At 49.0% G+C, this 22,458-nt stretch overlaps 2 protein-coding genes across 2 annotated transcripts in view; one reads left to right on the top strand and one right to left on the bottom strand.

Annotated features, from left to right (window-relative positions):
* Window positions 1-11,916, top strand: part of HJURP (Holliday junction recognition protein) — an 84,353-nt gene extending 72,437 nt beyond the window's left edge. The window contains exons 2-8 of the mRNA XM_006866813.1: window positions 3,620-3,802; window positions 4,544-4,610; window positions 4,708-4,763; window positions 7,776-7,868; window positions 8,768-8,837; window positions 10,723-11,672; window positions 11,782-11,916. Of these exons, the coding sequence (XP_006866875.1) occupies window positions 3,620-3,802; window positions 4,544-4,610; window positions 4,708-4,763; window positions 7,776-7,868; window positions 8,768-8,837; window positions 10,723-11,672; window positions 11,782-11,916 (1,554 nt within the window). The remainder of the gene's footprint in view (window positions 1-3,619; window positions 3,803-4,543; window positions 4,611-4,707; window positions 4,764-7,775; window positions 7,869-8,767; window positions 8,838-10,722; window positions 11,673-11,781) is intronic.
* Window positions 11,917-15,245: 3,329 nt separating this feature from the next.
* The window catches only part of MROH2A (maestro heat-like repeat family member 2A), a 78,443-nt gene continuing 71,230 nt past the window's right edge, over window positions 15,246-22,458 (bottom strand). The window contains exons 40-42 of the mRNA XM_006866812.1: window positions 16,227-16,329; window positions 15,861-15,926; window positions 15,246-15,367 (exon numbers count right to left, since the gene is read on the bottom strand). Of these exons, the coding sequence (XP_006866874.1) occupies window positions 15,246-15,367; window positions 15,861-15,926; window positions 16,227-16,329 (291 nt within the window). The remainder of the gene's footprint in view (window positions 15,368-15,860; window positions 15,927-16,226; window positions 16,330-22,458) is intronic.

The raw sequence follows: 22,458 nt of genomic DNA, 5'->3' as shown, positions 1-22,458 counted from the left end.
TTTTGGAAGAAGTGCAACCAGAGTGCTCCTTGGAGACCAGGATGGCAAAACTTCATCTCTCACACTTCAAACATATTGTCAGGAGAGACCAATCGCTGGAGAAGGATATCATGTTTCATAAGGTGGAGGGTCATAGAAAAAGAGAAAGATCCCAGTTAGATGGATTGGCACAGTGGCAGCATCAATGGGCTCAAGCGTGGCAACAATTGTGAGGTTGGTCCAGGACTGGGCAGTGTTTTATTCTGTTGTGCATAGGGTCACTATGAGTCGGCACCGACTTGATGGCTCCTAACAACAACAATGGCAAGGAAACTTGGAAAGAGGAGCGTTTGTAGAATGATTATCAAATGATGAGAAAGAGTGTTTTATCACAAAAGACCATCAGATTGCATCATTGTTTTTCTGGGCAAAGAGCAACACCATAGGGCAGTGCTCTGGGGATCATGACCTTGTGGTGGAAAAGATTCACCTAATCTCCGAGTGGACTCTCACTCACATTCTCCAGGAAGTTCAACTGGATGGCTTCCTGTTTTGTACTCTTGTGAAACAGTCTAATGTGGAACTTTCTTCATACACTGTAATTGGGTCTCATGAACCTGTCCAACGACATTGTCCTTTGCCCCTGGAGGGTGCACGGTTGTGTTATAGTGTAACTAACAGCCCCCATCTGAAATATTGTAGTATAACTAACAACCTCCATTTGCCATTTGAAATATTATAGCATAGTTCACCCTGCTATCCCCTTCCCCCCTCCCCACCTCACCCTATGGAAAAATAATAAATAAACTTCTTACAGAAAAACCTTGAAAGCCAGAATGACCCAAGGACACCTGAACAAACAGGATAAAACTGTTTTTAGCCCATCCATACAACCAAGATAAGGGTTTATTGGTGGGTTTACTCCCACTTATATGATAAGGGTCTGCTGGAATTTACCACCCCAGCTGACAAGTCAAGTCTATGTTCTAACCACTCTGTGTTTCTTGTATAAAACCCTGTTCCCCTCCTCACTTCAGGGTCAGAGCGATTTGGACTTGAGCGGACACTCTGGCTGCGGGCAATACACTTAGCTCTTGAAGTTTTCGGAGTTGAGTTCTTCTTTCTGACTTGTGGAAGAATTCAGGAGGTTTTTCACTGACTGGGAACAGCAAGAGCATGCTGGAATCTCTCAAAGGACTGGAGTTGTGTTTGCTGACTGACTTCCCAGCTCAGGAGTACCTCACGCAGCCGGGCTTGCGGTGCCCTTGGGCACTGGGAATCTTCTCTTCCTGTTAAAGAAGGGGAAGCATTTGTCTGTGAGAGTTGAACCTGATCATTTGCTGCCAGGAGCCCAGGAAACAGCATTTGGAAGGTTCTGAGACGCTAGATCCTTTAGAAACAGCATTTGGAAGGTTCTGAGATGCTAGATCCTTTAGCAAGCAGTGACCATTCTTCATCTCAAGGCAGGAGCATCCCCACTGTGGGAAACCCACCTCTGCTTCTTCCAACCCTGCCAAGAAATCCCTCCTGGGCCCTCCTCCTCTTGTTCTGTAAAGTTCTCTTTGTTAGGTAACAGTGCAGGAGGGCATCTCCTTCCACTACCAGGATTGGTCAACCCCAAAGGTCTCCTTCCCCATTCCCTGTGTCCAGAAGGCACCTCTAAGATGCTTAATCCTTTGGGATACCCCTGTCCTAAGCACGGTGTGGCACTGTAGGATAAGCACTAGACCCCAAGGTCGGCAGTTCAAACTCACCAGTCACTCCTTGGAAACCCTATACGTACCAGAACCTACTCGAGGACACGTAACAACAACAGGCCTGAGAAGCGACCACTACTTAAGGAGAAAACAGGTCTTTTACCACAATCACCATGTGCATTATCAGGTAGGTCTTCTAGAAGGTTCCAGGGTTCATGGGGCAGGGGTCCCAATCCCCAGGGTCTCCAAAGTGCCCACCTCCAGGTTTGAGCACAGAGATGTCATTTCTCCTGTTCGCAGTGTCTCTCGCTCTGCCTTGGTACCACACCAGGCTGCCCTAAGTACTGTCTGCATCATTTCGCTCCATCACTGACTCAGGGCTCCCACAACAGCATCAACTCCATCCACTCACCCCTTGGGCTCCCACATCCCAAATGTGCAGTTGAAACTTTGTGTTGCCTGGATGAATGGCTGTGTGCGGTAGAGTTGGTTCTGACTCACAGAGACCCTGTATAGGGTTTCTGAGGCTGTAAATCTTTAAAGGAGCAGAAAGCCTCATATTTCTCCTGAAGAATGGCTGGTAGTTTCGAACTGCTGACCTTGAGATTCCAATTTGTAACTAGTATGCTACGAGAGCTCCTTTTTTGTTGCCTACAGGACTGTTTTTCCAATTAGGCACACAGACCCCTGTTGTTATGAGCAGTCCAGTCGATTCTGACCCACATCGACCCTGTATAGGATTTCTGAGAAGGAGCGACTGGTGTGTTTGAACCACCGACCTTATGGTTCAACAGCATTATCCTGTAGCACCACACCAGGACTCCATACAGACCCCTGGGGGGCTTCAGATATGCATCCAGGTGTGTAAGCTCTGTATGAATCTTTGTTTTGTGTTTCAGTTTTAATGAGGATCTTCGATAAATATATATATATACACACACACATACACAGGGTAAAAATACATGTATCAGACAGTTAATCGATTTTTTTTTTAATTATCTTTTTAGGGATTCTGTGATGTTTACTCCCTGGTGGTTCGGTATTTTAACACAAAACATCTGCAGTTCGAACTCACCAGCCATTTGTAGAAGAAAGGGTGGGAGTCGGTTTTATAAGGATTTGTTATGTGCTGTACAGGGTTTCCGAGGCTGTAAATCTATACGGGAGTAGAGAGCCTCATCTTTCTCCCGTGGAACAGCTGGCAGTTTCGAACTGCTGACCTTGCGGTTCGCAGCCCGAATCATAACCACTACGCTATCAGAGCTCCTTTTTTAAGGATTGACAGCTTTAGAAACCCTAAGGGGCAGCTGTACTCCGTCCTTGCCGAGAGGTCCACTGGGTTTAACACTGGGCTGCTAATCACGATGCTTAAGATTCAAACTAGCAGCATCACTTTTGTGAAAAATGATGATGTTGATAGTATTTGTTAGCATCTTGAAATGTTCATTTAGGATATATATTCTCGTTCTAAATGAATATTTACTTTCCAGTCACTGTTTGCATTCATAATTTGGGGTTGTTTTTCCTAAGACCCTATCCTTGCTTTCCCAAACTTAAACTCGTTACAGCTGAGCAGATTCTGACTGGGGTGCTGAAGGAAAACTGCTCCATTGGTGTTTCTTGGCTTGTGACCTTCCTGGAAGCAGTTCACCAGGCCTTTCTTCCACGGAGCTACTGGTAGGGCTTGAACCACCAGGTCATGGGATGAGAATACGTAGCTCACAAGACTTCTGATATGGATGTTCATTAACAAGCACAGAGCAGCTGGAGAAACAACCCCATCGCCCTCCTACGCCCAGAGAAAACTCTGCTCTTTTTCTGCCCACGCTCGCCTCCGAACAAGGCGGGCCTAGGACCCGGGCGCCGATTGGCCGAGAGGAATATGAGGATCACGTTTGAAAGGCCCAATCAGCACCGCGGCGCCTGACAGCACTAGCCAATAGAAAGCCCGGAAGTGGTGGGAGGGCGGGAGCAGCGCATTTGAACTGCGGCGGAAGCGGTCGAGTCGGAGTCGTAACTGCGGACTGCGAGGCATGGAGGGCGAGCTAGGGCGGTCGGAGCTGGCGCGGAAGCTCCTGGAAAGCCGCCGTCGCTTCCAGAAACGCATGCAGCTGCTGATCGAGAAGGTGAGGCCGCGCGCTGAGCGAAGGGACCGAGGGGGGATGGTCTGGGCGTACGGGGGTAAAGGTGTTTGGAATTGAGGGCGGGGGAGGCGGGATCCCGGTCGAGGGTGGGGGGTCCAAGTGCGGGGAGGCGGAGCAGGTCAGTGTCAAGGTGCTGGGGGCAGGGGGGGCGCCCAGGTGCGAGGGCTGGGTGAGTGGAGGTGGGGTCCAGGTGTTGAGTGGAGGCAGGGTATAGGTTGGGAGGGCAAGAAGTGGGGTCCAGGTGCAGGGTGGGAGGGGGAGGCAGGGTTTAGGTTGAGGAGGGTAAGAGGTGGGGTCCAGGTGCAGGATGGGAGGGGTAGGCCAGGAACCAGGTACCTGGAAGGAGCCAGGAGGGGGTTGCAGGGTCAGGGTGCAGAGGGTGGATGGGAGGAGGTGGGAAGGGGGCAGATCTTCCTGATCTGTATGGGAGAGGTGGGGTCCCGGTGCAGGGAGTGGGTGGGAGAAGGTGGCAAGTAGCAGATCAGGAATCTGATACCTGGAAGTGGGAGAGGAGGCCCAGATGCAGGGAGTGGGTGGGAGGAGGTGGCCAGGGGCAGTTCAGGAACCTGGTTACCTGGGAGGTGCTAGGAAGCGGTGGGGCTGTAGGCTGAGGGCAGAGAGAGGGGATGCAGGAAAGCTGCCAGCTATTCCTTAACCTTGAACTACCTGGAGGTGGATGGAGAGGTTGGTTGCCAATCTGACCTCTGACCTCTTCCCCTACAGTACAACCAGCCCTTTGAGGATGGGCCGGTGGTCCAGATGGCCACTCTGACCTACCAAACACCCCAGGGTAAGGATGAACAGCCAGCATTGGGTTTGGTGTCTTTTCCTGGTCAGTGAAGTCCACATCTGGGGTGACTGAAGCATTGTTTGTTTGTCTTCTTCAGGACTGAGGCTGTGGGGTGGCGGAGTGATCGAGGAACCAGGCAGAGGACATGGGCAGGTATGGAGGCCCCTTTACTGCTGTAGAGGAGAGCAATGGTGAGGGAATGTGTCAGCACCGGGAGCTTCCGGACCTCCACTGAGCCCCCAGTTTGTTTCGGGGTGTCCTCATCTTGACACCCCAATATCGGTTGTTTTTAAGGTTTTATTATACTTGTCGAGTATAAGGAGAGCCTGTAGACCTCGGAAGCCCTTTGTGTAAAGAGACATGGCGCCAGGTTAAGCGTGGACTGATAGTGGTTTGAATCCAGCAGCCACTCCTGGGAGATAAGACGTGACTGTGTGCTCCCGGAAAGAAGACACCTTGGACACCCCGTGGGGCAGTTCTACCCTGTCCTATAGGGTCTCCAGGAGCCAGAATTCACACGACCACCGTGGTGGGGAGAGGGAGCTGGCTGCCAGTAAGCCTTTCAGGCCTTTTATTGTGGGCGTGCAAGGACAGAAGCCAGTCCTGGTGGCACAGTGGTTGAAACGCTCAGCTGAGTACTGAAAGGTTGGAGGTTTGACTCCACTAGTCACTGTGCTGTAGAACGCTGTAGCAGTCTGCTTCCATGAAGAGGACATCGTGGAGACCCCTGTGGGGCAGTCCAACGGGGTCGCTATGAGTCCGACCGAGAGTCTGCTTTGGTGACAAGGGGAGCTCCGGAAACATCTCTCTCTGCCACTCATGGACAGACTGTGGGCTGGGACATGTCCACCGAAATGAGTACATCCCTGTTTACTTCTGTAGGAGGACGAGTCCTCTGTGAGCTGCTGGGTGGACAGTCCCGGGCGAGCCACAGGTCAGTGAGCGCCTCGCAGCGTGAGTGGGTGTGTATGTGAGTGTAAGCGGGCAAGGCTCTGTATGTGACCCTGTGTGTGTGTCTTGCTATGAATTTTGCGGGATCAGAACGAAACTTGTCACTTGTTTCTCTTACAGCATTTTAATTCCTAGGTGCCTTGTCCTTATTATTCTTTCTCTCTTCTGAGGTGTGTTTTAAAATGGAGACATCTCTAGGTGCCCTCAGACCCGCCAGGTCCGTGGAGCATAGGAAGCCTGTCCTACTCACAGCCCCGTCCACAGTACTGGACAGATAAAAGGATTCAGAGTTTGCTTCATGTCCTTGCCCTCCCCTCTTTTTTGTTAACAAGAGTTGAGACTGGGGTGCTTTCCCAGCTCTCCTAGAGGCCCGCTCCATCGTTGTGGTATCTATCTGTGTGAGCTCTCAAGATGTGTTCTAACACAAACAAATCTGTGGTCTCACAGTTGGGGAAGCGAGGTGTGTGGATTCCAAGCACCAGCTCTGGGGGAAGCATTTCTCTCTGTGTCTCCTGGGCCTAGAAGGTTCACAACGCAGGGGCCCGGGCCAGAGGGAAGCACTCTACTCCCATGTTTTCTTCCTTGGTGCTACTGAGCTTTCTTTCCCAGCTCCCTTCTCGCTTCCTTTATCTCCTGTAAGATAAAGGTGACACACCCAAGGGAAACCCACCCCTTACCCTCTGGTCAGGGTGTTGTATCCCTAATACCCTGACAACTAATTGGCTGCTCACAGCATGGGGGGACAGTTACGTCATTCAAGGAATCCTGGGGTGCTGCTGTAAAACAAGCACTGGACTGTTAATCGCCATGTTGACAGTTGGAACTGACTCGATGGCACTTAACAACTGCCAAAGGACTGAGAATCACAGTCCAGCTGGATCGATGTCTCTGGGAGACACAGCCCATCCCATGACAGTGCATGTCTTCTCAAGAGCAGCCTGAGCGCCCCCTTCCCCTGTCATGGGCATCTGCTGGCTTCGTCTCCAGCCCAGCCCTGGTCGGGGTGCATTGGACTGCCTGTGAGTCCCTCTCCATGGGAACATCCCCTCATGTTCCCCGCCTCAGTAGCATGCTCTGCCACCGTCTTCCCAGTAGAAGAAGCCAGAAGCCCAGTCCTCTGTCTAACCTTATCTTTACTCCTCATCAGATCTAAGACCTCACTGTCCTCCTGCCCCTCAGACCATACCATCTCTTTCAAGCACCACAGTGTCTTCCCGTTTGAAAAGGAAAGGCAAACCAATGGGGTTTCAAGGAGCCCTGGTGACATTGTGATCTTAATGGAAAATATTTAATGCTTTCTTCTTGGCAGCTTTCTGCCTTACACTGGTGCTGGCTTTTGTGGGCCTAGAGGGCCCATGTCTTTATGGAAAGGTTTTACTATAGAACGTACTGAAGTGAAACGAAAGTTCCTAGAAATTCTGACTGGGATTTCCTTTTCTGCTTCTAGGCTCAAACAGCAGTGAAGTCATTGCAACTTTAGACCATGGAGAGACGGTGACCATGATGGTAAGAGCGGCCTTCTGTGGCCTGTGGACAGTCAGGGTAGGAGGTGCTCAGCTACCTCCTAGAATTTCTCCCCTCAGACGCGCTCTGATCTTTCAGGGTCTCAGTAGGGTGAAGGTCGTGACCCCGGAGAAGGCAAGGCAGCCTCCACAGTAGATAATTGAGACGCAGGTCCTTGGCTGACAATCCAAGGGGGGCTCAGAAAGCTCTGGAGAAAATTCTGTTATAAATGGAATGAAAAGACAATGGAATTTTCCCACAACCCCCTCCTATTTGCTTATGGGGTCCCTGCCCCCACCCCAGTCAGGGGCTGAGGGTGGAAGTTGAGACCCAGTTTCTAGCAGGTTGGGGGTGAGAGACAAGGAGCGGTTGCCTACTCCTGAGTTCATTTTCTTAAAATTTATTGCTTGTTGTCCATATATGTAGTTGAATACTGAATTCACTTAAGAACTTTCTGGCAGTCTCGACACCTGTCAATTCTCCAACCTTGGATTTCTTGGGGTTTTTTTTTTTCTCACTTTCTTGTGGGTTGTTAGCTTGAGGTGAATCCCCAGAAGTCAGGTGGTTTTTCAGAGTGGGGGAGCAGCTGGACACCTGGAAGCTCCCTTCAGGCTGGTTCACAAATGCTCCGAGCAAGTTCATTCCAAGAGGCTGGGGTTCAGCGGCCCCAGAGGCTCATGGGAGCATTGACTTCTCCTTTTATCTGAGCAGCCTGTTGTGCCTCAGAGCCCTTTGAAAAACGAGCTACGAAGGAAGTACCTGACCCGGGTGGACGCCCTGCTGCAAGAGCAAAGGTGCTCAGAGGTAAGCTTGCCCGTCCCTCCTGACGTGCTCCAGCCTCAGACTAAAGACGCCTCCTGTCTTATTCCCCCCAGTGATTCTGGGGCGTTTTATTCAGGGGTTCGGGCACTCTCGGGCCCCTGTTTGTTGGTGCTGCTCTGGTGGCAGCCTGCCCCAAGCTGCCTTGGGGCCTCCAGGGTGCCGTCTTTATGGAAGCAGGTGGCCAAATCTAGTTCGGAGTGACCAGTGGGTTCAAGCTGCCTACCTTTCCTTTATCAGGCAAGTGCTTAACCTGGGTGCCACCAGGGCTTCTTTCATGGGCGGACTGGACCTACCTCTCCCATGACTTAAAGCGGGAAATGGTGCCCACTTGCAGCTGTGTTGGTCAGAGGAAAAGTCCGGAGTCAGGATGGCTCAGCTCTGCTCCCTAGGCCATGGAGGATGAGAGACAGCGTAACAGACAGTGTCTAGATGTCATCCTGGAGGCCTCGGGGATAGTTCCTGGCTCTGACAGTGACACCTCTTCTCCGTGTTCGAAGCCCACAGGAGCCCTTGGTGGCACTGTGGATTAGGCATTGGACTGCTAACTGCAAAGTTGCCAGTTGAACCCCACCAGCTGCTCCACAGGAGAAAGATGAGGGTCTCTGTCCCCGCACAGGTTAGCGGCTCAGCGAGCCTGCATCTGGTAGCTATGAGTTGGAATGGATTCAGTGGCAGTGGGTCAGTTTGAGGCCCAAACCAGCCACTGTGGTCATAGTTACATCACAACCACGGTGCTAAAGGGACAGGCGCAGAGTTTGAAAAGAGCCACTTTCACCACCCGTGGAGGGACGTTGCATTGTGGTAGGGAGAACCTAGAATTTGTGCCCACAAGTCTCAGAATCCAGAAGCTGTTTGGTTGTAACCATGTGCTTTGGTTTCAGCATGCAGATGATGGAGACAGAGAAGACACCAGGGTGACTCCGATGCATTCGCTGGCCAGGCCTGCCCACGGTGAGTGTGGCCCAAACATGCCGAGTGTCCACAATATAGTCCAACCCATTGTGGGGGTTTAATCAGCTCGGGGCCCACCCAAGTGCGGTCCATTGTATTTGTTCTCAGGTTGCACGAGTCTCCTGCACCCTAGAAGCCTCCTTGACCTTCTTTTCTTGATGTCATCTTTCATGTTGTGGACATTCTGCAAAACATTTTTTGGACATCATCCAGTTTTGCAGAAAACCCCTCGATTTCAACTTGTGGGGTTCCTTCCTCGCAGTTGTTGTTGTTATGTGCCGTGGAGTCGGTTCCGACTCATAGCGACCCTGTCCTGTACAGGGTTTCCGAAGGTGACCATGTGTCCTTCTCAGTAAATGTGTGGGTGCTTTTTCCTGCTTGAAAGTGCTTCTTTTCGGTCCTCTGTGGGCAGATTGCTTGAGATTGTGAGGAAACCATATCCCCACTGAGGGTCATGCCTGGAGGTGGTGGTCACAAACCTGTCCTCTTCTGTCTTGTACTGGTTGAGGCCTTCCTTGAAAAATCCTGGAGAACTTGTGGACAGTTTATCAAACCTGAGTGTTAAAACCCATCATTCCGTCTGGTGCCCAGTGGCAGGCCCCCTCTGGATTTGACCACGGCTTCTCCTTCGCTGAGCCTGGTCGCATCCCCCTGGCTCCCTCAGTTGTCACATTGGTATGTCCTCTTGTTGGGTTAGTTGGGGTGTCCAGAGTACATTCAGGACTGCAGGCCCCTGCCCCCGGCACTCTGATCAACATTGCTCAGTGACCTTCACAAGCTCCCAGCAGCCCTCTGTATTGTGGACGGTGTCCCATCAAGGACATACAGCCTGAGCATGATACATCGCTGGGAGCACAGCTTCCTGTTTCTGTGGGCCGCCACGGCGTGAACGCTGACTCAGAGCAGCCCTGTGTGGACTCTGCACAGCAGAAGGAAACACTGCCTGGTCCTGCCCCCCTCGTCACAGTCGTCGGGTTCGAGCCCAGTGTTGTAACTACTAACCACTATGTCAGTCTGTCTCACTGGGGTCTTCCCCTTTTCTCTGACCCTTCACCTTACCAAGCCCAGTGTCCTCTAGAGACCAGTCCCTCCTGACAACACGTCCTCAGTATCAGGTGAAGTCTGGACATCCTGGCTTCCGAGGAGCATTCTAGCTGTACTTCCAACAAGACTTACCCATGTGTTTGTCTGGCAGTTCATGGTACTTAACAGTATCTTTTCTGGTCTTTCTGTTGCTGGCACTTTGAGCAACAGCTGGGCTCATCTGGTTTTGTGTTTGCTCAACCACCCTTACTGGGTTAGATTTTTTTTTTTAAAGTATATATGGGAGCTTCAAACAGTTCATAGAAAATTGCCATTATCTTTTAATTCCATTTTCCACAAAATGTGTGAAGCCCCCTTGCACACATGACCTTTTAACATCAACAGGTAAAACCGTATGGAGGTGCACTCTACAGCCTTTTCCTCCCCCACCTGTGCCGGCAGGTACATGTTCCCAGTTCGTTTTTTCCTGGCTTGTGTTTAGCTTTTAAAGGCATCCTGCAAACCGAAAGGTTGGTGGTTTAACAAAGCCACCCGCCACTCCATGAGAGAAAGGTGTAGCAGTCTGCTTCCATAAACATTGCAGCGTTGGACACCCTGGGGGCAGTTCGCCATCCTATAGGGTCACTAAGTCCGAATGGACTCCATGGCAGTGGGGACTGGCTGTTGGAAAAGGAACCCTCCACACAGTGCCATGAAGACTCCTTCTGGGAACTTAATTTTGATAGTGACACAGATGCCAGACGAGTGACTATTTCCATTATGCCTGGTGGTGGTGGTCTTAAACCCCCTCAGTCTGGGCTCTCAGAATGACCACGCACCTTTCCTTTGTGATTCCCCCTAGGAGACTGCAGTGACGTCTCCACAGAGAAGCCCACGAGCTCCGTTAAGTCAGCAGCAGCGCCCAGAGCCTGTGAGCCCTCCGCCAGCTTGGCAGTGGTGCCGAGAAATGACAGTCTTCTGTCCCAAGGGGCTGGTGGCCAGAGCCTCCTGTGCAGCTCGTCCTATGAGGCTGTGGAAGTTGGCAACGCGACCATCAGTGACTTGTACGAGGGCATGCTGCACTCCATGAGCCGGCTGCTGAGAGCCAAGCCGTCCTGCGTCATCTCCACCAAGACCTTCATCGTCCAGAACTGGCACTGTAGGAGAAGACCCAGGGGGAAGAGTAGGCTGAACCGAACATACTGCAAAGGGGCCGCTCACAGGGAGAGGTGCGCCCCCTACTCCAAGCCTGCGAGAGAGGCAGGGCCGCTGAGCGAGCCCAGCATCCACGCAGCGGGTTCTCCGCTGAAGGAAGCCCTTGGTGATGTAAACAAGCCCCGTACCTGTGAGCTCATTCCAAGCTTGAAGGAGCTTAAAGTGACTCCGCGGAAGGACTCTTCTTCGTTGGTGCATTTGGACCCTGGTGCAACGTATAACCTCGACCAGGAGAACAGATTTAGGACATTGACGTGCTTAATTTCTCCTGTAAAAAACGTGTCCAGATTCAGAGCACTCCAAGGCCTTGTGGGTAACCGCCATCGCGAGATCAAAGTCAAGTTTGACAAGCTGTATCGGGAATACCATCCAGTCCTCCCAAGTCAGCGTTGCCCCCCAGGCTCCTGGGCCTTGGATGTGCACAGAGGTGACTCCACAAGCCCAGTCTGCCTCCAGGCCTCGGAAACACCCCGGCCAAGTGGAGCTGTCCCACGGAGACTACTAAAGCCTTTGGAAAAGCTGGGAGAGACGGCTCTGGAAGCGGCTGGATGCCTGTCAAAGCACGGCTCCTCGTCACTTCTTTCCAAGGGTGACTTGGTGCAGAAGTGGACATCGGGTAGTCTTCTCCAAAGAAGCAGTCCTGCAGGATTCAAAAAATCACTGCTGCCCACAGAAGCCGTTTCTAAGCCAAGTCCCCAACCTACAGACTGTGAAGGTGATCGCTACAGTGACATCAAAGAACGATTTGACAGGCTTCATCAAGAGTGTCTACAGAGATCACCCCAGCAGACACAGGGGCCTTCCTGTACTGGGCCGTGTCCAGATCGCCGAGGAAAACTGACCACAGGTTCTGCCTTCCAGAGCCCCCAGAAATCCTGGTCCTCACTCCAGTGGAGTGGAAAAAGTCCACTGGGCTCAGTTATAGTTGACACTCATATTTCAACATGGGACCCCCAGTTATCTGCTAAAAGATGCAGGTTATCAGACCCTCAGGTATGTGGACAGTGGGCCATGTCCCGGACCCGCGCAGCTGTGGACAGAGCCGTCCCAAGACCCAGGGAGGAGATCCATCCTCTACAGCTGGATCAGGAAGAAAAGGTAATGTTGGCTGAACGTGGTGTGGTGTAGTTGAGTGTTGGTTCGGGTTTTATATGTTAGCTAACTTGATGTCTGGTAGCATAGTGGGCTGCTAACCTCAGGATCAGCAGTTCAAGACTACCAGTTGTTCCACGGGAGAAAGATGAGGCTTTCTGCTCGTAAAAATTTACAGCCTTGGGAACGCTGTACAGGGTCACTGTGAGTCGGAACCAACTCCACTGCACACCAACAACAACTTGATGTCACTTATACATTTGTTGGATCTCAACAGGATTCTTAGATTTACTGTTAATTTCTTAAGTGTTTTCCCACAGCCATCGTCCTCTGTCACCTTAGCCCCATGGTCATTACCCTCGACCCCATGGTCAGTGTCCATACCTCCACCGTCTCAGCCCCACAGAAAGTGTCCACGCCTACACCACCTCAGCCCCACGGTCAGTGTCCATGCCTCCATCACCTCAGCCCCACGGTCAGTATCCATGCCTCCATCACCTCAGCCCCACGGTCAGTGTCCACACCTCCACCGTCTCAGCCCCACAGTCAGTGCCCATGCCTCTGTCGCCTCAAGCCCTCCATGTCTTCCCTGCAGTTGCTCACCTGCTGCTTCTTGGCTCCCAGCCCAGGTGGTCTCCCTTCTCTCTGAAAACCTTTCATGAAACCTTACAGTGTTTTGGCTAGAAATAGGACTCGGTGCTATGGATGCAGAAATACACCATTCTTTGCAGAAAGTTCTGGGTGATGGCTTTCATTGGCTGTGTTCCACATCAAGCTCCAACAATGGTGCTGTCTCCGTGTCTCCTGGCCCTGCGTTAGCCTGCAGTCCAGCTGGTGATCAGCTGAAACCACTCTCTTAGACCCCCAGTGACCTCTTGGAAGCCAGTCCCTGGAACCACATGGAAACCTTCTCATCATTACACCTGTGGTTAAGTGCCTCCGGAAAGGTCCATGGTTCAAACCCACCAGCCACTCCATGGGAAAAAAATGTGACTGTCTGCTTCCGTAAAGATGTACGTACAGCCTGGGGAACCCTCTGGGGCACTTCTTTGTCCTACAGGGTCACCGTGAGTCCGTTGATGACAGTATGTGTTTAACAGCGTTGGGCTTCCTGTACGCCGGGCACCATGCTCTTTCATGCATCTTCCCAGTGGATCTGCGTGTGCATTCAGTTAGCTAGGTTCTACCAAACAGAAGGTTCTAGATCTCTCACAAACAGTGACGCACAGCCTAAGTCTCATAGCCTCTCGGTTCACAAGGGGACCTGAGCCCAGCAGACTGCACTGCCCACCTGCTGGTTCTCCGTCAGTGCTGCCCCCACCTCCGCTTATCTTAAAGCATGTGCTTACTATGGGACATTCTTATTGCTGTTAAGTGCCATCACATTGGTTCCGACTCATAGTAACCCTGCTTCTGAGGAGTGGATGGTAGGCTTGAACTGCCAACCTTGGGGTTAGCAGTCCAGTGCCACATCAGGACCCCATTCTTAGGATGGGCACACGAATATTGAGAGTAGGCCAGGAGGATAAAATAGTAGAATAGTGGTGGTGGCCTCTCTGAAGAAATTTTACTAGAAATCCTTTTTTTTAAAACCCCACAGGAAAGAAGAATCCAAGATGGAAGAGAAAAGTGAGTGTGTTGGAGAGATTCGGCACCAAACATCTACTGCCCAGCAGTTGAGGGTGGTGGTGTTCCTCTTCCGGCTTGAGGTCTTAGTGTTTTAATACCTGACAAACGGGAGGACATGGGTTAGGCTGTCTTCCCTTCAAGCAAGTATCCACGAAGCAGGTTCCATCACAGATGGTTCTGACCTCCTTATAAATAAAGTTTTAAATCTTGAATGTTCTCATTTCCAGAACTCACACTCTGTTTCCTTTAAAACACCCAAAAGATTCTCCCAACCATTTCCAGTTTTGTTTCAGAAAACGGTTTGGGTGATGGATCCTTGAAGGACCGCCCAGAGAGGGCACAGTGGTGAAGACCACAGTCTGCTCCCTACAGTATCGCTGTGAGTTGGAACCGACAGGGAAACGTTGGAGCCAGTGTCCACTCTTGATGGACACCTGTCTTCCTTTGCGTGTTTCTTACGGACCCGGGTGTCCTCTGGATTCAGTCATAAGAACCAATCTAATCTTCAAGGAATTGCACGTCACTTCTCCCATCAACGATGGCTCATTTAACTGGTATTTTATTGTACAGAGGTTACAGTTCAAGGATCTTAAGTATCTGAACAATCTGCGGGGTTTTTCTGAGTAATACAATTTTAAAGAAAACTTCCCCTACCCTCGGAATCAACACTGCCCTCTCCTTATAGTCTTAAATCTGTGGTGTGTCAACTCCCTGGGGAGGGTTTCGTGTAGATGTGATAGGCCCGTCCTGCCGCAGGAGGTAAGAGCTGAGGTGTGGGTTCCACGTAGCCCCACTGCTGCTGGTGGGCACTCTCCAGAGCTCTTCCATTGGCAGCGCCCACCCGCTGCTGCCTTTAGTGGCTGAACTGAAGACCATCTCAATGTCCTGTTTGACCAGGGACACCTGTGACTCTGTTCTGTGGGTGACTGACTGCATATAGGAAAAATCCCCCACCCTCTCCCCAGCTCCATGTCCTTAAGACGAGCACATGGATCAGTTCCTCCTGTCCAGCCGTCCAAACGGTTTAATACGGAGGGGCCTTGATGGGCGGGGAGCTTAAGGCTCCTGTCAGTCATTGTCAAGCCCCACCCCTCACCGCATGAGACCTGTCCTTTGTGTGTCCGGGTGGGGGGTGACTACAAGCCTGCCTTCTCTCCAGCCCGGGCTCCCCCACTGTACTGCCGGGTCCTGGCAGTGACCCCGCATCATGTGCTGGTGGGGAGACTCATGGGGTTTCTCGGAGTCCTGTGGAGGGGATGTCTGCGAATGGCCCTCCCTGACTCAGTAGAGGGGTCTGGCCTCCATGTGGTGGGCCCCATTCCAAAGCAAGGAGAGGAGAGTATACTGGTTATTGTAGAACAAGACCGAGGCTTTCGTTAGAAACGAGACTTGGCATGGCTGTGGTAAGGTGTGGTCCTCCCAGGGGCATTGGTACTCAGCACCTGGACCCTAGAAAGAGCCTTCAGAGGCAGCCAGGAGGCCATGCTGACTGCAGCTGTCCAGGACCTTGAGGGTCTCCAGGGCTGCTTTCCGTACCCCAGAGTCCGCATCCAGCTGGAGCTCCTGGAAGGCTGAGAGTCCACAAGAGAGGGCAAGTCAGGGCCACCCCACAAGGGGACCATGTGACCATCGGCACCATCCCTCTGCCGTGCTCAGTGGTGACCGTCTGGACCACAGCCCCGCCCTGGTCAGCATGCCACCATCAATGTGAGGTGGTCTGGGAGCCAGGCTCCGGTGGGCTGCACACTGGGACTCTGGTTTCAGGTCAGAGGCCGGGGCGGAGCCGGAAGTTCTTGGGCCCATCGCACCTCTGGGAGCTTAGTCCCTGCCCACCAGGCACCCAGGGCCTGGCTGCGGAGGGGCCCACAGATACCAAATAGACTCCAGCCAATAGTCTTCCTGAGGAGTCCCACAGGGCTTGGCCCCCACCTCTCTCCCCAGCACGACACAGGGTGGGTGGGTATCTGGCTCCTTCTTGGGTGGCTTTACTAGACTGAGACCCACCAGAGTGGACTCCCCAAACAAACCTAAGTGTAGTTCCAGCATGAAAGCATCTGTACTTACAGTTGCGCAATGCCGGGAAGTCTAGCTGCTTCAGGTAGCTCGCAGACATCTGATTCATTATGATCCCTAAAAGGATAGCCAGAGGCGGACTCAGGGCAGGATCTCTGGGGTGCAGGTGAGTCATTCTGCCTCTGACAGGTTTGGGGTACCTATGAGGGACTCGGCTCAGCATCTTGCTAGCAAGGAGGACACTGGGCTGGTGACCAGGTAGGTGCCAGGCACGGAAGACTACCAGCTTCAGAGCTAGAAACTCAACCCAGTCCCCTTCCCCACTCCAGACCCTGTGCCCTGACTACAGTCTGTGACTTGGGGGGTGACCAGATGGCCTGGGGATCTACCCTGGTCAGGGGAAAGCTGTCAGCTCACCTGCCAAGTTGCAGGCAGCAGTTCTGATCCCTGACAAGTTACTTTTCACATAGGTAACGGTTTCTAGCAAGAAGGTGTAGAGCACAGCCGGCTTTTTCTGAGTCTGAAAAAACAAGTGGCCACAGCCTTGGAGGAGATGCTCCGGGGACTAGAAGGTTGCACGGGGTTCCCCATGTGACTAAAGTGTCCCGTTCCATGAACCCAAGGACCCCAGCTCACACAGCAGATGAGGACCACCAATCCCTGCTCCATTCCTGTCTAACCCCAAAGGAGAGTCTACATGTGTCCAGACCAAAGCTGTCCAATGTTTCAGATGCTGGTCACATGTGGTTCTTGGGCACTTGAAATGTGGCCAGTCTAAAATACCTACTAGATGTTGAAACCAACACAAAAAAATTAATGAACTATCATTAATAATTCCATACTAATGACATGTTTCAATGAAAATGTTTGGGATGTACTGGGTTTTTATATAAATTGAAGAGAAATGGCCTAGCAATCATTGTCAAAAAACATAAACATGTCAAGATATTGAAGTATAATGCTGTCAATGACAAGACAATATCCCCATGGACTCCTGGTGTGACGCTGTAAGATAAGCACTGGATTGTTAGCTACAGGTCAGAGGTTCAAATCCACCAGCTGCTCCTCAAAAACCCAACACTATGAGTTGGAACCAACTCAATAGCACTCAACAGGAAGGAAGACCAGTTATTCAAATTTATGCACCAACCACTAAGACCAAAGATGAGAAAACTGACAATCTCTACCAACTTCTGTAGTCTGAAATTGATCAAACATGTGATCAAGATGTATTACTGGTGATTGGAAAATGAAAGTTGGGAATAAAGAGGATCGGTAGTTGGAAAACACAGCCTTGATGATAGAAAACAATCCTGGTGATCACATGATAGAATTTTTCAAGATCAATGATTTATTTACTGGAAATGCCTTTCTTTAACAACATAAACAGTGACTAGACACATGGACCTTGCCAGATGGAATACCCAGGAATGAAATCGACTACACCTGTGGAAAGAGACAACAGAGATGCTCATTAACATCGTCAGAGCAAAGCCAATTGCCAACTGCAAAACCATCAATTGCTCATATGAACATTCAAGTTGAAAAAAGTTTAAACTAGTCCACGGAAGCCAAAGTATGACCTTGGGGCTATCTGACCTGAGCTTAGAGACCCATTTCAAAAATAGATTTCATTTTATTCACTGGGTACAGGCGATACACATGCTAACTTGGGTGGCGGGGAAGGCAACATGCAGTAAGAGGGAGGTTGGTGCAGGAAATATGAAGGCCATGGAAGACACAGGGAGGAGTAAAAATGTTAAAGTGAAGGAAAGTAAATACTAAATACTGTAAACTGATGGGACACCAAGCGATTGCAATCATCGTAATGACGCCAAGCATATGATTTATTGAATGTGGAACTACAGTACCTTGAATTTACTTGATACAGATTTTCTATTAACATTTTCTTTGTGGTTACCAGTTCAGTACTTGTCTTACAGCTCCGCAGCAGGACTCCAAAGTTGTCTTGTTGTTGTTGTTGTTGTGATGTGCCGCGGAGTCGGTTCCGACTCATAGCGACCCTGTACAGGGTTTCCGAGGCTGTAAATCTTTATGGGAGCAGAAAGCCTCATCTTTCTCTCACGGAACAGCTGGTAGTTTCAAACTGCTGACCTTGAGGTTTGCAGCCCGATTCGTAACCACTACGCTGTCAGAGCTCCTTAAAGTTGTCTTAATTCCCACCAAATAATTGGGTTATTTTTGCTATTGCTGGTGCCAGCGAGTCATAGAAACCCTATGTAGGAGCAGCTAGTGAGTTTGAACCACCAACTTTGCAGTTCAAACCGACCTTGTGGTCCAGTGCTTTCCCTACAGTGGCACAGTAGGATAGCATGTAAATAGGGTGTACAGGATTCTAATGCTAGGATTGGTTATTTCTGCCATCCACGAGGTTTAAAAGGAGTCATCTCAGAAGCAGGAGCAGATGACCTCAGGACCATCCAGAAGAAGAGCATGAGTGGAGTATGAGCTCCTTATCTAGAAAAGTCGAGGCGGGGGCATGAGGAGACAGCGGCTGTGGGCTTGTAGCCCGTGGACTGAGTAGAGCTGAGTGCCTCCGTGAAAGGACACAGCTGCAGTGTTTAACTCTTGTGAGAGCCCAGGCAGTGTTTACTGAGTTTGTTTTGTAGGAATGTCGAACCGCCCGCCAGCCGGCTCCACTGATAAGACCCTAGCCTGTTTGGCTGAGCTTGTTTTACATTGATGCCAGACCTTGAGCTCCCTGCCCGTCTACCTCTTAGCCAGTCCCACAGATGAGCGACTCCCTAAACTCTACCCAGCAGCCTCGGACGACCTCTCAGAGGCTGAGCAACAGATGAGACCTTTAATCACCTCCCAGATGGACAATATCTTAAGTTACCTCTCAACATCCTATTATACTAGCCGAGAGGATACCATGCTTACTTTGTCAATGCCCCTTTGCCTTCCCTCTCAAAAACCCAATAAAAGCCCCAAACACCTGACCTAGTCTCTGGGGTAAGGCCCCTTTCCTCCCTCTCTGCTTTGAACCTCCATACTTGTGAAGTCTTTCACACCCCATGACTCTGGCCCAGACTGACTAAAAGAGCTTTGTAACACATTCCAGAGCAGGGCAGAAGTCAAGGGCTAGGGCTAGGTAGACTGGGTGGACTGGGGAGATACGCTAGCTGAGGACAGAGTGAGGCGTGCCTGACTGGAGAACTTCTGCGTCCTGACTTGTTTCTAATCCGGAATTGTACCCTGGTCGCTTCCCTAGTAAATCCCATAATTGTCAGTACTGTTATGAGTTCTGTGTGGACATTGCAAGGGGGCATCGAGCCCAGATCTGAAGCAGAGAATGCTGTGGGGAGGGATGGTTGGTGTCAGAATAAGGGAAAGAAGGTTGTAGGGTAGAAGCATTCTGACCTTTGCTTCCTAGGAATCAGGCTTGGGCTGGTTTATAATTTTGATTTTCCTTCCGCATTGTGAAGCCAGAGGAAGCCAGACATGGCTCCCTCATGGTATTTATGGGACTGCTAATCTGTTCTATACATCTTCACTCATTTCACAATAAAATGGTTTTTTAAATACCTTGAACAATAATGATGGAAGACCAGATGATTTGTGGCTGATTGAAATCGGGCCATATATGTGCCCATTCCTAAAAAAGGTGATCCAACAGAATGTGGAAACTTGAGCAGTATCATTAATACCACACATTTTGCTGAAGGTAACATTTCTGAAAGATTATAAAAGTACAGGGAACTGTCGGTAATTCAAGCTAGATCCGAAGAGGACTAGGAACAAGGGATAATAGCATTATTGATGTCAGCTGGATCTTGGCTGAAAGCAGAGAATACCAGAAAGAGGTTTACCTATGTTTCATAGACGATGCTAAGTTAGTCGACCTTGGATTATAACAAACTATGGCTAACATTTTGAAGAATATTAATTCCAGAACACTTAATTGTGTTCATGCAGAACCCGTGTGTGGATTAAGACGCAGCCGTTGGAATTGCATAATGGGATGCTGCATGGTTTAAATGAAGGAAAGGTGTGCATCAGGGTTGTAACCTTTCACCATATGATTTAATCTGTATGTGCCAAGAAGATTGGGTGATGACCCATTAACAACCTGAAATATACAGATGGCACAGCCTTGCTTGTTGAAAATGAAGAGGACTTGAAACACTGGTGAAGATCAAAGACTATAACTTTCAATATACTTTACACCTTAATTAACATAAAAAACAACAAAAATTCTCACCCTTGGGCCAGTAAGCAATATCATGATAAACAGAAAGCATATTAAGGTTGTCATGGATTTAATTTTACTTAGATTCATAATCAACATCTGTGGAAGCAGCAGTTAAGAAACCAAATAGCGTATTTCATTGAGCAAATCGGCTGCAAACGATCTCTTTTAAAGTGTTCAAAAGCAAAGATGTCACTTTGAGGACTAAGATACACCTGACCCAAGCCATGGTATTTTCCATCACCTTAAATGCATGTGAAAGCTGAGAATGCATATGGAACCCTAAAGAACTGATGCCTTTGAATTATGGCACTGTTGAAGAATTGTTTGCTGTAACTGTTGCTGTCGTTAAGCACCATCAAGTTGATTACAACTCATAGTGAGTTAGTTGTATATGGCTTCTGAGGCTGTCAAAACAATTCAAACTTTTTATTGTGAATTGAGTGAAGGTTTACAGAGCAGATCATCAGTTTTACATTCAACAGAGCATACTTTGATTCACTACAATGATTGCAATCCCTTCCATGTACCATAAGTTAACAGTTGTTGTTGTTAGGTGCCATCGACTCGGTACCGACCCATAGCGACCTTATGCACAGCAGAACGAAACACTGCCCGATCCTGGGCCAACCTCACTGCTGTTGCCATGCTTGAGTCCATTGATGTTGCCACTTGGCCAATCCATTTTCTCTGACCCTCTACCCTACCAAACATGATATCTCCAGTGACTGATCAGTTAGCAGTAGTTACCTCTATTCACTTTAACTCTTGCATTCCTCACTCAGTCTCCTGCTACTTTCATCTTCCCTCTGCCAACCTCCCTCTTGTTGTATGTTGACTGCCCATCACCCATGTTAATGTGTTTCTACCCTCTAGTCCATGAACAATTTTCCTCCTCCCACACCACCATGCTGCAACCATCGTAGAATGTTCCTTTTATCTAGAACACCTTTTAACTTTTTACAACATTGGCCTCAGACAATTATTTGTCCTTTTGTGATTTGACTAATTTCACTCAGCATAATGTCTTCCAGGTTTATACAAGCTGTGAGGTGTTTTGTAGATTCATCATTATTCTTCAGTGTTGCGTAGTATGTACCAAATGCCCTTCAGTTGATGGGCATTTAGGCTGTCTCCATATTTTTGATGTGTCTCTTATAAACATGGCACATTTAATCCATTTATATTCAGTGTCATTATCAATAGGTTTGAACTGATACTGTCATTAGGCTGTGTGTTTTGTTCGTGTGAGTGCGGTGCTCCTGGTTTTTTGTTCCACATGATTTTCTGTGCTGAGTTCATCATGTTTGTAGGTTTCATTCTCATTTCTGTGAATGTTTACTACATCTTTCTGATTCTTCTCTTTTTTAAAATTTTGCTGTAAAGGTATGTTCATTCTTCTTTGAGATTACCCTGTAGTTTATTCATTTTTTTTTTCCTGTTTAAAACCATTTGTTTTATCTTGAAATCTACTTGACTTCCTCAACATTTGGAAGTTCTCTATATACACTGTTCCCTCTTTTTGCTTTATAGTTAACTTCATTATAAATTGATATCTCTAGCTCCCTATTTTAAGTCTTAGAGGTTTGCTTTACTTTAAATCCTTCTATATCTGGATTGAGTTCTGGGTGGGGCTGTCATCTCAGGTTGTTGTCTGCTGTTAATCTGGTCATTACAAATTTTGTTAATTTCTGTTTACCTGGAAATAACCTAATTTCACCATCTTATATGAGGGACAGCTTTGCTGGGTGTATGATTCTTGGTTGGGAATTTTTTTCTTTCAAGTTCTGTAGATGTCATCCCATTTGCTTTTTGCCTGCATGGTTTCTGCTGAGAAATCAGAGCTTAATCTTATTGCTCGCCTGTGTAGGTAACTGTTTGCTTTTCCCAAGCTGCTCTCAGGATTCTTTCCTTGTCTTTGGTTTAAGAAAAATTTATTATGATATGTCTTGGTAGTTTTCTTTTGGGACCTATCCTGTTTGGGGTGTGTTCAGCTTCTTGTATGTGTATCTTCTCATCTTTCATGATGTTAGGGAAGTTATCTTCTTTTTTTTTTTTTGGTCTCCTCCTGTTTTGGGATTCCAATCACCCATCATTTTTTTGTTTTTTTGTGTATTTTTTTTATTGCTCTTCTAACATACTAGTATTGAAAGATTTATCTGAAAGCTCATTAATTAGGCTTCCATTGCTTGGAATCTACTCCTTTGCCGTTTCAATGTATTGTCTATTCTTGAAATGTTAGTATTGATCTTCTGGATTTCTAATTGTAGGTTATGTATTGTTTCATAATATGCATTTATTTTGTCTGCTTGTTCTTGTAATGTTTTCCTGAATTCTTCTAAAGTTTCTTTCTGTGTTCTCCTAGCTTTCTTCAATCTTTCTGTCAATTCATTGAAGATACCTACATACCATTCTTTTGGATTTTTTTTTTTTTTT

The sequence above is a fragment of the Chrysochloris asiatica genome, unplaced genomic scaffold (assembly GCF_000296735.1).
Source record: "Chrysochloris asiatica unplaced genomic scaffold, ChrAsi1.0 scaffold00096, whole genome shotgun sequence".
In the NCBI taxonomy this organism is placed as follows: Eukaryota; Metazoa; Chordata; class Mammalia; order Afrosoricida; family Chrysochloridae; genus Chrysochloris; species Chrysochloris asiatica.
The sequence above is the reverse complement of the archived record's forward strand: the minus strand, read 5'-3'. Positions and strand labels throughout refer to the sequence as shown.